We start from the raw sequence: 16,317 nt of genomic DNA on the forward strand, positions 1-16,317 counted from the left end.
GGATTTGTAAAATAATTGGGACACATGATATTCGAGTTCCAGTTGGCTTCGAATACGTCGAGGTAGAAAATGGATTTCTTCCTTCTTGTTGATACTTTTGCTAATTTAAATCAGCTCAGACCTTCCTCAATTCGGAAAAAAGTTGGGAAAGCTTGAAAAAAAAAAACAGTTTCCACTGGCAAAAGCTTCAAAAGCAGGGTAGAATTCCAGAACTACATCTATACATTCTAGTGCAAGAATGCTTAAATGCCATTAGGAACTTCAAGCCATTCCACTTCAAAATGAATAAATAAAGAGTATTTAAACGAAGATAGAATGAACACGGAGCAAATAAAGCTGAAAATGCAATAAATGTTTCAACGTGTAAATTATCGTTAAAAGTCGTAATGGCAAGATGGTGATTTAACCATTGTACAACAACAGAGAGAGAGAGGGAGAGAGAGAGAGAGAGCTACTTTCCACTGGAAGTTATTGTTGGCCGTCGACTCGTAAAGACTACCGGCGAGGGATGAAAAATCACACAGAAACACCTTGAGAGGCTTACCGCAGGACGAGGGAAAAGCTTCAACCAAAGCGGAAACTGGGCAAAAACCATCCCAAGCGAAAGGTAGTTGTGGTGTAACGTGTAGACCAGCAGTTCATAAAACCCAATAGAAACAACGTAATGACTACTAGTGCACAAAAAAAAACCACACCGGAAGATCTACTTTTCCACCACTCTCTAGCAAAGCTAGTTGTTTAATAATGGGATGCAAAAAAAGGAAACTGTAAACTTGAAATGAAATACATGCTCCACGCGTTGATAAATAGTAAACCCGGCCCGGTCGGTTTGTTCGGTCGCCGTCACCGGATTTCCGGCGCAAAAAAGAGCAACTCCTTTTGCATCCCGACCACCGTCCAAGTGAGAGAGCATATTTCTTTGTCTGAAGGGTGCTCCAAAAGGGCGGCCGTACTGCTGCCGCACTCGCATCTGTTGACCACTCGCAATGAACCGCTGCCGAGTTGCCCGCTCGGTGCAACCTCATTACGATGCGTTTATGCCGGTTCCTTTCGTTTACGACTAACGACAGGAAAGGACCGGCGTCCGTTCGCTCCCGGTCCAACTTTCCCGCTCCAGCACCGTGTGGCAATTAAATGTGGTTTTAATTTACATATAATAAATAGGGGTTTATCCGTTTGAAAAATGGGTTTCCTTCGCGGTTGCCGCACTGGCCGGAATTTGTTTGTCCGTTGCAGAAACGAGCAAGCCATGACCGGGAAAGCTGTTGTCGTGCTGTAGAGCATTAGAAAGCAAAACAGGAAAATACAAAAGCGCTCGTACTAGGAAGGAAATAATGGGTCGGAAAAAATAGGAAAACTCCTGAACAAACAACATACGAGGAGGAAATGATGCATGCACTGTCATGAAAAACAACAGACGGATGCATCTCTCTAACCGCTGATGAATAGAGTGGGGGGAAGGCAGCGAATGGTTGGGTGGAAATGTTAACCGAGAGAAGAGCACGAGAGTTCCCGGAAAATGGACTTAAAAATCATCCCCACTGAACCCACTGCGAGGACCATCTTCACGTGGGACGGATATCCGGCACACGGTGTTTTTCCTATTTATTCGTGCCATGCGGCTTAAAACGCCAGCACACTCGCTCCGTTCGTAACGATGCAAAATACTTGCCCGCCCCGGTGCGGTTCGGTGGCCGCAAACACAAAACAAAAACGGAAACTGGAGGAACCAGCATCAATCCGGAAGATGCATCCTTAGTTGATTTCCCATTTGCGTGATTCTTCCGTTTTTCCGTGGTTTTCCACCACAGTTGGGGAAGAAAAAATAGCTCAACTACTAACACGTCCATTGTCCGTAGTATTTTCACCTCATCATCGTGCTCGTGCTTTCGGGTCCCGTGACCATCCCAAGTTCTTTTTTCGCTGAAACCAAGGGTGGCGGGGTATGAGCGGATTGGCCACAGAAAGGGGAGTAATTAAATACGCTTTCCACTCTCTGAAGGCTTATGACTTATTCATGTTACCCTGACCACTGTGGCTTGATGGGGTTTCCAGCCCCCGTCCAGGTGGAGCGACCTGTACCTGATTCAGGTGTACCGACATCCCGACCGGACAGTGCCGGGCAGATACCCGGGTTTTCCCGACAAAACCGGGCACTTTCCCAATTTTCATGTAAATGCTGAATCCGGTGAGCTCAAAACACTACACGCGCGGGAAAGAAAAAGGTCACTTGCTTGGCCACCAAATCGGGCTGAGTTGGTCGTGCCGCCCAAAACTTAGCGAGGGATAATTTTCCGCTTTTCGCTAAATCGGAAGCGAACAAGTGCACCCGACGTGCATAACACGTCGCAGCACTGCCTAAGTGAGTGTATTTAGCCGGAACAGTCGGCGGCGAAAAGGAAACGGAAGAAACAGCGGAAGGTAATGCCTTTGTTGCGCTCGGCTGTCTGAGCCGAGATCATTTATGAGGATTAAAAACAAAAACCGTTTCCCCAAAAAAAAGAGGGAAAAAACCCCCAACGGAAGTAATGCCTTGCCGGATTTTAGACCAGGTCGGGTTCGTTATGGAGGGAAAAAAGAAAAGGAAATGACTTTCGTCCCCGAATGAACGGACACATTCACGATGTCACTCGCTTGCAGCATTTTTCCGGCAGCTTGACATAAGTGCAGGCGAATGATGGAAAATTGCTAGATTATGCAGCCTTGGGTGCTGCCGTGCCGTCATCGCAAAGCGGGGGAGAGCATAAAAGAAAGAAAGAAAAAAACAAACCAGAAGTCAGTCCAGCGCGGTCCGGATGTCACAAAAATCATAAATGTTCACCCGCGTGTTTGCTTTTCGGTTCACATTTCACCAGCACGGAACAAATGGTGAAAAAAAGTGTAAAACGAAAGCTGAATGGAGAAAAATTAATAATTCGTACAGTGTATAGCTTTCCTTTTATCGCTGTTTTGCATTTTTACCAAGTACGGCGATAGATTGAGCAGAAAAACAGCGGGACAGATTCGGTTGGACAAACATCATGATAATGAAATTTTCACACACCATTTTCATTTCCGTCATTGTCGTGCTTGAGCTGAAAATTCATAAATGAGAAAAAGAACAGGCAAAAAAAAAATCCGTCCAAAAATGTTAATAGAGTAAACTTGCCGCATCAATGTCGGAGCGGAAAGAATGGAAACAATTGTTATGGCGTCATTTAGTGAATGGGAGCACTAAAGTCAAATGGATTGTGCGATTAAATGTTTAACGTGTTTATTGAAAGATGATGGGGTTTGTATTTCTTTTTGTGCTCGCGCTGGCGTGGTGGTCCGGGACTCTCGACCAAGACAAAGCCAATCCATTTTGCATGTCCCCATAGTCTTTGATCTGGTAATTGCACACCACATTGGCTGTTGTAAGAATTGTTTAATGGTGGAAAGTAAAAAAGGGAACCCATGCCAAGCTGTCGAGTTAATGTGACAAAAATGGATGAAAACTTTTGAAAATGAAGTCGTGGAAAGAAATTTTCTCCACTATCTGGAAATTCTACAAGATAGAAACGATGCTGTTTTCTCAAATTATGCATACATTTCAGTACGTAAGTAGGCCATGCTTTCGACTGCGTAGCTTGCAAAAAATTCAAAAGATCAGGTTCTTTTTCAGATAATTAAATTAATTATTACAAACTGAGTCGATATTCGTATTTTTCATTTGTAATCATTTGTCATAAAAGTTATATTCAACAATTTACTGATCCATTTTTCGTCTTATCTTCCTTGTTGATATTTCTTCAGCAACAAACTGATCATCAAGTATCAATATTTTAAAGTCATGTCGATCAATCCGAACTGGCGGGAAAGCAAACGATTAGTGTGCGTGTGTATGTATGTGTCTGTGTGTCGTATTTTGTTTGTCCAAATCGAACAAAAACAAAACAATACACCAATCGGTTAGACGGCCCGTGTGCGCAGTGTGCGGCTTACGGCAGTAGCTGGGTAAACAATCGAAGAAAGAAACAAATCACGACCCAGCCCGTGTAAGATGATCTGCGCCCGCTCGGTGGAAAGCCAAACCTCCCTTCCTGCCGGACATTTCACTTTCCACGTACCGTCACATTAGACGCGAGTCGGACGAGTCACGATTTCGATTTGCCTTCGGTAACGGTGATAGAAATGGACCGACCATCCATCCGTCCGCCCGACCGTCTGTCTGTCTGTCTGTCACAAAAGTGTGACCATTTGTTTGCTTGCGTTCATTTGCGTAGGTGTAGGTGGGCGCCGGCTTTGCATGCTGCTTCTGAGTGCCGTAATGCGCAGCATGAAATTATGCTGCGCGACACCACCGGCAGCGTGGAATGTCCGCTTCCCACCCGGTGTGTTGCGCCAATGCTAATGCAGCAGTAGGGAGCACTTCAATAAAACTCACCCGAACCGACAGATATTTTCTACGAATGAACGGAATAACGAAGCAAAAAGAAAACACACACACACACGCACACATTCCGTCCCGAAATGTGTAACGCCTTTTGTACGGGGGTGAGTGTTTCGCTTATTGTCCATGGCATGATATGCCCATTTTGGAACAGCTCACCAGCAGCAGCAACGGCAGCAGCCATCAGTATGCTGCCCGGAACACTATTGCACCGTGGGGAGTGCAATACGGAGCGGGTACGAGATCAAACGAGATGCACACATGAGGCGCCGGAATATGGAATGAGTTTTTACGCATTCATATGGCATTTTTATTTTGTTCGGGTTTGCCTTTGGGTGGAACAACAAATTTATGGACATTGGTTATCGATTTCGACCGTTGGTTAGTTTTGAAGGACAAGTATTGCCCTCAAATGGTGAATTTCTTGCTTTGGTGATGAATATTGATTTTAATGACATTTAGACAGAGAGTAAAGAAGTTTCAAGGTCGTCAGTTCATGATGTTGCTTTTAGTTGAGTATTGAAAGTTCTTGGATTAAGGATAGGTCGGAAAACTCAACCCCCAACAGTAAGAAAATAAAATCCAAAGAGGAGTAGTTACCTTGAGGCATTTTCGTCTATTTTGTTAATATTGCTCTACTCATTGATCATTTGCAACGAGATCTCACAACGAAACCCGCTTTCGTGCACTTATCCGCATTACCAACCACACATCGAACGCTCTAGCCCACTTTCGCTCCCTGCAAATGTGCAACATCGCGATAAGCGCTCGCGCGGGTGAAAAATAAATAAAACACTCACCGGCGGGCGAGCGATTTATTGCCTCATCTGTGCGCTATTTGACAAATTAAGCCGATCTATTTCGCCCACTGTGTGAACTTTTTCTCTCTCGCAGCATCCATCGCCGTACCACCCACAACTGGGTGGACAAACGGGGTTTCGCTGTTGATGTTTCGTAAGCCGTAAAGAGTTGCCAGCGGAGGGATAATGCAAACATCGCAGCATCACAACATCGCAGAGCGTGCTCAGTAGCCATTGCTGCTTCTCCAATGCAGACAACTGATCAGACTGCTGCACCGAAAGAACGTCCTCCCCCTCACAGTCGGGGCTTCTACTCACTCCTCCTCTCGGGACGGGCGTGATGCAGCCGCAGTTTGATTTTCCGTTCGGTTCGAGCTTATGAACCTTTCGACCAGAATAACGAAACGGTACGCCGTCGTCGTGGTCGTGATGCTGTTCTTAAGCTGCAGAGTCGGCCGAGTGGCGAGATGGCGCTATGTGTTGGGATGGTGAAAACGTACAAAACGAATACGCCATGAATCGAAATGAAACGAATGACAATATCGCTACATACTGATGGGATCGTTTATTTTTGGAAGCTGGCCAAAGGCTTTACAGTGGGACAAACCACGCACCACTCTGTCGCCTGCAGCTCGCCTTTATCGATTGCCGTTGTAATGGACTTTTGTTTGTGTTGCTTTGGCGTTGTTTGAGAATTGTTAAAGGTGCATATTCCCAGGTGTATGCGAGAGATAAAAAGACTTTGGAAAAGGTTAAAGTCACGGGAGAGCAAAAAGAGGTGTATCACGAACGTTTTTTACCCAGAAAGTGAAAGGAAAAGTATGATAAATTAGGTCCGAATCTATCCGAAGCAAATCACTTTCTGTTATTGATTAGCTTTGGGAAGAGATCATCGCTTCGTTCCGTTCGATGCAAAGTGGGTCTTTGCAATGCGGTTCGCTCCACAAGATGATAAATCATCCCAAGTTGTTCGAGAGCAACCCAAAACACAGAAAGGTACAGTATCAACAGGTTGAAAGATCAAGGAGTGTAATAAACTTCTTGGGGAAGCATCTTCAACCATCGGACTATTATCAGATGACTTTAATTAAATCACCTGGCATTAAAACCGACGAGCTAGAATGACTTCAGGATAACTATCGGTTGGTTGACTGTCATAGAAGGGTTTACCGAGGGATAAACGCTTGTAGTCCTCCACTTAATCTGAGAGTTATTTAATTGTGTAGCACTCTCAGATGGCTTTAAGTTGATCCATACTTACAATTAGTACCACAGACTGCGGACAATATAATTAATTAGTGATTGTCATGAAGACAATTTGGAATTTATAGGACAGTGTTACTTCAATATTATACTGTATGTGCAGTAGCAAAAAGGTTGTTCATACGATATTCATCTAATATTCATCTGAAAAATGTATACTTTTACCTCCAGTATCTGTTCTGATTTTATTTATTTTAACTGATAAATTTTTAGAAATTCGCTTAAGAAACTGTTGGACTTGGGCAAAAACAAAGGAATAACCAGCTTAATTTAGCTGTAACTACCGCAGGCGTAACGATGCGACAATAAATCCAAAAAAGAATCAAATGATACCATTTCAGAGCTGTGGCTTTCACACAAAACAAACTAAATCTTAAACGGCAGCTATCAAACACAAAGAACTTTTTACTTCCCCGCACAAACTGCTGGACGAACGACCGGGCGATTACAGTGCGATTGCTTGGCTGCTGGAAGAAAATTGTTTCCGGAAAGAAAATTGAACCATAAATCGATTAGAAACTCGGCACCGTCCACGCGTATTCGTGCTATTCCGTTGCAGTGCGGTGTGATGAGCGCGGTGGATGAAATTTTAGCATCATCCAACCCGGCTACGTCCATGACCATGCGCCTCCATTGTCGTGCCGGAGGTTGGGTGGGTTTCGAAGCTAGCTCGCCGTGGTGCGGTGCGGTCACCGGAATCACGGTTAGGTGGATGGTTTGATTAGATTTCGTATTAACTGTGGCGATCAGCGTCCCGTTTCAGGGTAGGTGGGACAGTTTTAAAACGAAAACGGAAATTTAATGACGTCCCTTCGCATTTGATGATGTCCATAAATTGGTGGGTAAGCGAGAAGAATCCGCTGGTTGAATAATGAAAAATGATGGACGCTTTGTCTTTCTGGAAGAGATTTAAAATGTTCTTTATGTTTCTGTGGTCTTTTGTTTGTTTTCCCGAAATAATCGAAATTTTGCACAACTATTTCTTCGCTTCGTTTGGCGACTTGATACTTGAAGGAGATTAATCATTAGGGTCAAGGGATTAATTCAAAAAATAAGCAAACATTTAGAAAAGTTTAAATTTTAAGGAAAACAATTAAAACGATCGCATAATTACACGCTAAATCCCCACGGGTAAATGTGCTTTAAATGATGACTAATGTGCCAAACTGCTGCACCTTCATAAATAACGCTTCACAGAAGCAACGACATCCGCCACGACAGTTGAAAAATGGGTTTTTGATAGCTTTCGCTCAAAACACAACAGCTTAAGCGGAGTGTGATAGCTTTTGCTGTTTTATTACACAAAAAAACCCATCTTCTTGTGTGTCTTCTGCTCTGTACGCCCTAGAGCAGCTGCATCCTTATTCACTGGCCACCGGTGATGGTAAAAATGTGATAAACTGCCATCAAAAAATGCCAACCACCGGGTACGAGTGTGACCCGGGCAGTAGATGGAAGGGATGAAAGCACAACAAAAATGGATCACTTTTCATGAGGTCAAAAAGTTTCCCCCGTTCCGAGCTTTCTGTGTGTGGTCAGTGGTTTGAGCGGCGCTTGGTTTGGCCCGTGTTTGCCAAGAGACGAGTGGTTTGTTCGTTTTTCTTTGCGAAATAAACACAGTACACAGGACCGTCCGACCATATGGTCGATAAATTGTCGATTGTGCTTATTTTTTCTCCGTCTGACGGCCAGAAGGTTGATCAGCGAACGTGACAAAGTTGGCCGTGCTGTCCGATCGATGTCACCGGGGCGGTTTCGTGCGCGGGGACGAGTAAGTTAATGGCTGTTTTATGATTGTTGGGCTGGCAAAAGTTGAACCGGACATGGTCTGGCCGGCGTGCGAGTTGTGGAGAGTTTTCGTAGCAGAATGTACATTAGCACCTCGCGCCATTTGCAACAGCTGGAGCACGCGCTGGGTGCGAACCGAACGAGAAACCCCAAACGGCAAAATCGATGGGCCAGTTCCAATCTCCGTCGGGTCGATCCCGATTGATGGAACGCAGTCATGAATTTTCCTTTCAAAGCCGACACGCATTTCACCTTTAATCTTTCATTTTCTACCATGATCCCGTTGTCCCGTTGGTGTAACAAATTTCAAGCAAACAAATCCAACGGGTCGTCGTCGATTGCAAAAGTTGTCCATTATGGAAGGGGTCACATTATGTCGCAGCTCGCCACTCCATGACACTGCGGACGAAAACAAGGCCAAATAAGGGCGAAAGAGTGTGATTTCGATGCTTAACAACGATCGGTCACCGGTTGGTAGCGACAACCCACGTGTCACGTGTCGGTTTTGTGAGATTTGTGAAGACTAATGGGATGCGCTGTGGCAGCCCATCAGGCAGCTTCGGTGTCTTCGGTGAGCGTTGTGTAGCTAGAAGCAAACCACTCCTTGTCCGTGCCACAATGCCATGCTTGACAACAGGCAATGTTTTATTTATCCGAGCCATATTCGATACCACGACCAACTGATTCCGTTCCTTACCGGTGACGAAGACGACACCGGTTCAAAATCGGTGTGGAATAATGCAAAAGAAAATGTAAACCGATTGAAGAGTGCTGCCCGGAATGGTTGGAAAATTTGTGACCATTTTCCAGTGCCGTTTTGAGGACGGTCCAAAATCACAGTTGTCAAATCTTTACTCGCTGCGGGGTGGTACAAAGAGCGGAGAGTGTGGAGAACTTGTCATTGGAGGGTTTGGAATATGTGCTAATGAATTTATGATGGTATACCACTTTTCGGTTTAGCTGCACAGAGCGACAGAGGTTCGGATATGGCATAGGATTTGTGGCATAAATTGCGATACATCGGGTTTATCCTGGTTTGGATTTTGGGAATTTGTATGCCAGTATGGGCAGGTGTGTGTGTGTGTGTGAGTATGACTGTGTGGGAAATGGCTTTTCAAGTATGCAGATTCCAGAAGTTGAGGTTTCATAATTTATGTCCAAGGTAAACCACATGGCAGGAGGGATCGTGAAGGGAAATGGTTGGAAAGTTGTATGTGCGAAAAATACTATCGCTCGACAGACGACATCCATTCATTACCGATCGTTTCGTGTGACGTAGACAGGTGAGTAGATGGAATGTGTTCACTGGTTTTTGGGATGAATCTGTTGTTTGTGTTTGATTACCAAAATTTGCTCATTGGAGGTTTACAACACAGTGTGTAGCATCGACTAGGAAATAGTGTAAATATTTTAGAATGTGATGTTTGCTTCAATTATGAATCTGACACAAAATGATGGATTTCGACTTTTCCGTTCGCAAACGGGTTTATGGGGGATGAGCCAGAAATATAATCCGTCAATTAACAAGGGCTGAATAAACTAGCGGAGAATAAACTCGCTAATCATAATAATAATTTTGCAAGGATGAAATAGGAATTAAATGTATGGAACTGTAACAAATGCAAGTGTGAATTGTGAAGGAATTCAGATCTGTTTAATCTGACCTTCTTTATTTTTTTCTGTCGTTACCGGTGTTATGCCTTAGCTAAAGGTTGGTTATCTTTGGTTTAAGTTGCCCATAGATAATTTAGTGGCCGAAGCTGATGAATTATAGGCCATAAGTGAATACATTTAGTTTGTTTTGAAATTTCACACAGGTAAAAATTCTACAAACTGCATGGATTTATTCGTTGCATAAATGCTCAGCAAAACAAAGATCCATATTACAGACATTAGCTGTTAAACTTATAGTAAATGTTGGAAAAATGTAATTTAATTATTTACACACGCATGTCATCCGCTCGTTTCGCTCACCCATTTGTTGATGGTATGATTGAATCAATTTGTGGTACGTGTTCCGAATGAAATTTCCCATTTGTTTGTTACAGCACCAAGTAGCCAGCGATCATCGTTTGTTTTACTGCAAACACATTCGAAGAATGGTTTTTTAATTTGTTACCTACCTGGCTCTGGACAACGTCGTTTCGATGGAAGGGATACGATGTAACAGCTTGCCGCCACTGCCAGCAGTAGCAGCCATTTCGAGCGATGTTTCTCTGCTACTAAACTCGAACCACAAACGCATCGGAGGATTAAAATTTATTTCATTTTTATTAGCAGCACGATGTTTGGGATTCGATCGGATTTCATCAGTGGCGCTGGTGGTCCACGGGTCCACTTCCCAATGCCGCTGACGCCACCTTCTAGGATCGCCACCGTCAAGGAAATCGGAAATCGGAGGCACACAATTGCGAGAACATAAATCTCACCGTAGCGCCGTGCCCGGTGCCGCACCTTCATCATCCATCCATCCTGCGTTGAAATTCAGCGCAGGGAAGAAAAACGTGACAGGAAGTCGTAGCGCATCAACACACAGAAATTTGTAACAAACCATTATTTTTCTTCCTACCATTCCATCATGTTGGCGTGGTGTGGTGTTGCAGAGCGGAGTGGATTGGCAGTGCAGAAGGTGGAGGTTGTGTTTGCTGGGTGTCTATTAGGCTGGTGGGTACGGGATGAAGATAACTGTGACAATGACAGCTAATGTGATATCTTCCGCCGTTTATCTTCGCCGTACTGTGACGGGAAGAACATTGGTGTTGTTGGGTTGAGATTTTCCCTTTTTTTCCCTAGGATGATTATTTCCCTTGGTTCGCTACCAGAGCAGGCGGTTTTTGTGGCGAGCAGGATCCTTTCATAGGATCGCTTGTAACACGCGTGGAACTCCGATTCGCACCGAAGCTGGTGCTGGTGTAAACGATACAGCGTGTATATGTTTGCACAGCGCCATTCCATTCTGCCGGATGAGCAATGTGACAATAAACCGTTGACGATTTCCGGTGACCTGCAATCAAGACCCCGTGCCGTGTGCCGGAAGACAACCCACGGAAAGTGTTCACGTCTCTATAAAGCACCCTCTATCGTGAGCGCATCTTTAGGGGCCGCTCCCGATATAATGGGAATTGGGGTTTATTTCTTTGCACTTGCCACGGTCTGTCTCCGTCGTCGGTGGCTACCGGTTGGTTGCGTGGGACACCGGCTAATACACTCATCCACACCCCGTGTTCGGTTTATCAAGCGGTGAAATCTAGCCCCGAATGTTGATGTCGTTTAATTTAATTTGTCACCCGTGCATCGCGTTGCGTATCGCGTAACGCTGACCCGCCCCGTCTACTCCGCTAAAATTGGTCGGTTTTTTATGTTGTTTTAAGAGGGTGGAAGGGTCTCTTTTTTTGGCTGCGAGGGTGGAGTAGGAGGTGTTGGATACGGGTGTCATTACCATTCATCAAACTGTGTGGGGAGGGGGGCTGTTGATTAAAGCAGGCGTCTTATAAATGTCTGGGAAGAAGGTTTAAAGTCGAGCGGAAGTAACGATTTCGATTACACCAGCAAAGTTCGTTACCGTCCAATATAGTGCATTGGTTAATAGGTTATGTGGCGCCCTGCAGTTTCCAGTAAATACAATCTGTTAGTTGAAATGGTTGAAATGATGCGGAGATCATTTATGACGTACGGATGGCCTGCAGAAACAGTGCCTCAATGTAGTTTGTGACAGGAGCATTGGTCAGCAAATGATTCCATTTGTTATCTACCGGAGATTGGATGTCCGTCCCGAAAGGAAATTACATTCGACTCTTCGTTTTTGCTCTAAGGACACTACGAGCCAGGAACAGGCATTTGACAGGTCAATTTTGCTGCTATTCCGATAAATATTCTAAAATGTCTACCATTCTTCCACGATAAAACATCAAACCAAGCGAGTATTATTCATAAAAATATCTGCGCTAACGTTCGAAACGATTTGTATTCCGATTTGGACATCTTTACGATAAATGTGCATGCGACAAAGATTCTAATAATCTGTTACCCGAGACCTCCCAGTGTGCGTGTTGGTTTCTCCACACTTGTCGGTCCTCATGTCGACGGTGGAAGACACCGCCAACGTGGAACGTTGTGTCCGGTTTTTGGGATCGATTTTTGATTGACGCACAATCTGATAGGTCCGAGATTGGCTTACGGTGTTTACAGCACTTGGGAGCAAGAACGCACCGTGTAGAGCATTTGTGTGGCTCGCTTTTGGGTCAATTGACGTCGGGCCGGGACCATCGGGCTGTCAATCAGTGGTTTGCCGGCGAGCCAACCACGGGAGGATGTTCGCCGTTTTGTTTTGATGTTTCGAACGATTCCAATTCGAGTTGACGGGAGTACGCACGCTTAGCGTGTGATTAGCGGTGCTATTACAAAATCCGATACGCTTGTTTGATTAAGCACTAACATGTTATTTTTTATCTCTTTTTTTCGCTTCCTTTTTCCTTTCGGACAAAAAATCTCCATCCCTCTACTCGGCAGGATTGGCCACCGGTGAGACGTACGAGGATTGCGAGCAGCCACCGGAAATTGCACACGGATCCGCCCGACTAACCGTGGACGATAACGAAGAGTATGTGACGGCACACTACACCTGCAAATCGGGCTACCGGCTGCAGGAACCGCAGCTAGCCACAATACGCTGCAGCATAGAGACGGACGAATGGGAATCGAACAAACTGCCGGCATGTGTGCCAGGTGAGTGAAGGGGAGATCCTAATACACCTAGCGCTCTTTGAGTGCTGCTTAAAAGCTCCTCGCTGCACTCAACGGTTTTTGTTTTATTCTTACTTTGGATCGAAGGAGTCGACCAATTTTCCACCCACTTTATCATACGTTCCCCGTGCTGGATGCTGAAATTGAGAGGAATAAATTTAACGAGGGATAACAAATTGAATTGATTGGTACTTCGGTGCAGGAAGCCGAAACAGACCGTACTCTGCTACGGTTACCGTACAGATTGTGCATGATTGGCTGCATTGTGTCAAGGCAGATGTGGTACCATCATTACCGGTTGATGTTGCCAAAGACTTTCGAAAGCCCGCAAGAGTCTTTCTTTTTTTGTTGGGAGCTGATGCCACCATATTTGTCTTATCCTATTTCGCTTCCGATTGCGGTTACGATCACACACAGACGGTGTGTCAGGTCGCGACTTCACTCCGAGAAGACTCCAGCTCCAGTACTCACTGTTTTCCATATGGATCCAACAAACGATAAAAAAAACCCCCAAGAAGGTGGTCAAGAGTTTGAACAGGGGGTTCTAAGAGCAAACGGGCCACAGGATGGAAAAATTGCAACCGTCGATCGCATTCGTAACGTTTCCATGAGGGTTTTCGTACAGGAATTCTGCCATACTGCAATTCATCAGAATCAGAATTGAGTAAATATAGAGTAGCAAATAAAAAAAAACCACACATACACTCGCAAACTCTCAGCAAGAAGTATAACTGTTGGCCACAATGGACCATTTATTTTCAACCACCATCCGGGTACAGCACCGGACCGCAAGATGGATTTGCGGGCTACAGCATGGGATGGGTATTCCCCGGTTGGGCTAGGCACGCTAAATAAATTATACAGTACATTCTACAGTGTTTTTGCTTGCTGGGGCCAAATACCATCGGGCCATCGGAAAAAGGAAGAAAAATTGTTAGTTATGGATTTGGTAGGACGAGGATCGAAGGAAGGAATCTTTCACCGGGTTTTGGGCGTTCGGGTTTGGGGAATGGATTGGTGTTCCCTTTGTTCTTGGCCAGCGGTTTAGCACTGCACCCTTCCATGGTCGGAGATGATGCAAACCCGGTCCATCAGCGGGACGGACAGAGATTCCACAAAACGATGAATAAATTGTACATTCCGTGCCAAGTTTTACGGCACAACTCATCTTGCAGTTTGAGTGGGTTACCGGGTGCACATGCAGGTACTGGGAAACTAGCCAGCCGCACATGCCACTACACCTGTGAGGCAAAGCACTGAACACCTTGTTTTTTCTCCCTGGACCACGGTCTAGACGCCGCAAGTTGCTGTGCGGAGTACTTTTTCTTAAAGTGATGCACTGCAGCGCTAGAACCACCTCCGGTGTGTGGCATCGGCAAGCCCGTCCGAATGGAAATGATAAACGGAACGATTTATCTCCACGTGTACCTATCCCAGGGGGGAAGATGTGAAGAGAAAGCGAGTTGTTCCGTGCACGATTCCCATTGAAGAAGTGTTTCCGATTGTATGCGATCGTGTAATCCATCTTCACCACCGGCAAACAGCTCCAGACCTAGATCGATGTCGATATACCGGGAAGCCCGGGTATGCTGGGGCATTTTTATTATTTATGAACTCATTCTCGTTGCGAATGGCCGTGTCGTGCTGCAGGGATTGCGAGCAGTTTCAGCCAGTTTCTCGCACAAGCAAGTGGAGTGGAAGCGATGGAAGAAAAAAAAGCGTAGTTAGTGAGATGGTCGGGCAGTGATAGCAGGTTGCCATTTCAACGCTAAGCTCACGATTGGGAGTTCGCGTAGGCTTTTGATTTTGAAATCTATTCTTAGCGCTTTTATCATTTATTGACAGCTCCATTTTACAGGGTTCACAGCAGTGAGCTAAATTTCATGCAATTACATTTTAATTTATCTAGCTCGAACTTTCACAGTTAAAAAAGGAATTATAAATAGCGTGAAGTTTTCGACGCAAACAGAGAACAAAATCGCATAAACTTGTTGTTTTTGTGAGATATTTACACGCATGGTTTCATACGTACAGACGCTGGAAAGCCCTGTAAGCCTTTAATCCAACCATCCAGGAAAGAGGGCTGCCACACACGCCCTTTGATGCTTTTTTCGGCTTAGATCCGGCTTAGATTACTCGCACCCTTTATACCGTCGCTATTCCCAAATAAGGGATCAATAAATTAAGCATCGTTATTGGCCACACTTGTGCCACACGGTGCTAACGGAACGGTTAAGGGACCGGTGCGCCACAGAAAAGGGGACGGTTGATACACGTGTGAACAATGGATCAAGCGCGTGGCTCGCATCGCCCCCATGTTATAGCGTGAACGGGCTGCTCAAAAGCGGGAACTCGAACAAGCGCTTGGGCATTGTGTGGTGTAACTCAAGTGTTTGAATAAGCTACGACACGGCTGAAGAATCTCCCCGGCGGTGGTTTTTGGGAAGATTTTCTTACATTCAAACATCTCCCATCCGTTCCGTGTTAAGATGTTATGTTCTGGAAATTTGCATCCAAATTGATGCATGATTAGATTTCCTTGGTTTGGCGATTAACGTGACTGCGTGCAGTCTTTTCATCCCTAACGAATTGTTGCGTTTTCTGGAGATGGAATTGGATTGATGAAAGTGATAAAAATAGTGCTTTTTGTGTAATCCGCTTCATTGTGTGTTGCATCTGGGCGATCCACAACCGGACCGCTATTTGGTAATGTCTTTGAGCGCTTAACAGGTGTTGAAAACGAGCCAGCGAGCTCAGCGAGTTTATCAGCAGGCAAGCACCCAGAATTAATCTTTCATATTGATCGACGGCGTCGACCGCTTGGTCAGATATTGGATGAAGTCATCTAGGTGTTCTAGGCTGGCGGGATGAAGGATTTACTAATTTTAGTCAGCAAGCGCAATGTTGGAAGTCCAGCTCGCCACCTACAGGATGTCGATAAAGTTTTACGACACCTTCCATCGTTCCATTTCAACCGTGTCGTTTGCCCCAAACATCGTGTCGTAGATTTAATAATCTTCGAATTCAATTTTCACTTTTATTAACATCCTGCCAAGAACTGAACCGTTTGGTGGTGCCGGGTGTTTTGTGCCCGTGGTGGTGACGAAACGTTGTAGTAGCCTGCCGACGACGGAGTCGGTCGAAGTTATGCAAATGGCACCATCAACCTGTGGCCAGTTGGTGGTTTTAGCTGGGGCGTTTGCATACCCATCTCTGGAACGGCATTCTACCGTCACACACATACCGGACTTAAAGCCGGTCACCCGTGGGCCGAGCTTCGTGAATGTGATCCGAAAGGAAGCAGGAGGGGGG

General features: G+C 45.2%; 1 protein-coding gene across 1 annotated transcript in view; it reads left to right on the plus strand.

Annotated features, from left to right (window-relative positions):
* Positions 1-16,317, plus strand: part of LOC128303101 (fibrillin-3-like) — a 72,843-nt gene that overhangs the window by 3,914 nt on the left and 52,612 nt on the right. The window contains 1 exon segment of the mRNA XM_053039955.1: positions 12,772-12,987. Coding sequence (XP_052895915.1) covers positions 12,772-12,987 — 216 coding nt within the window.

This window comes from Anopheles moucheti, chromosome 3 (assembly GCF_943734755.1).
Source record: "Anopheles moucheti chromosome 3, idAnoMoucSN_F20_07, whole genome shotgun sequence".
Taxonomy (NCBI): domain Eukaryota; kingdom Metazoa; phylum Arthropoda; class Insecta; order Diptera; family Culicidae; genus Anopheles; species Anopheles moucheti.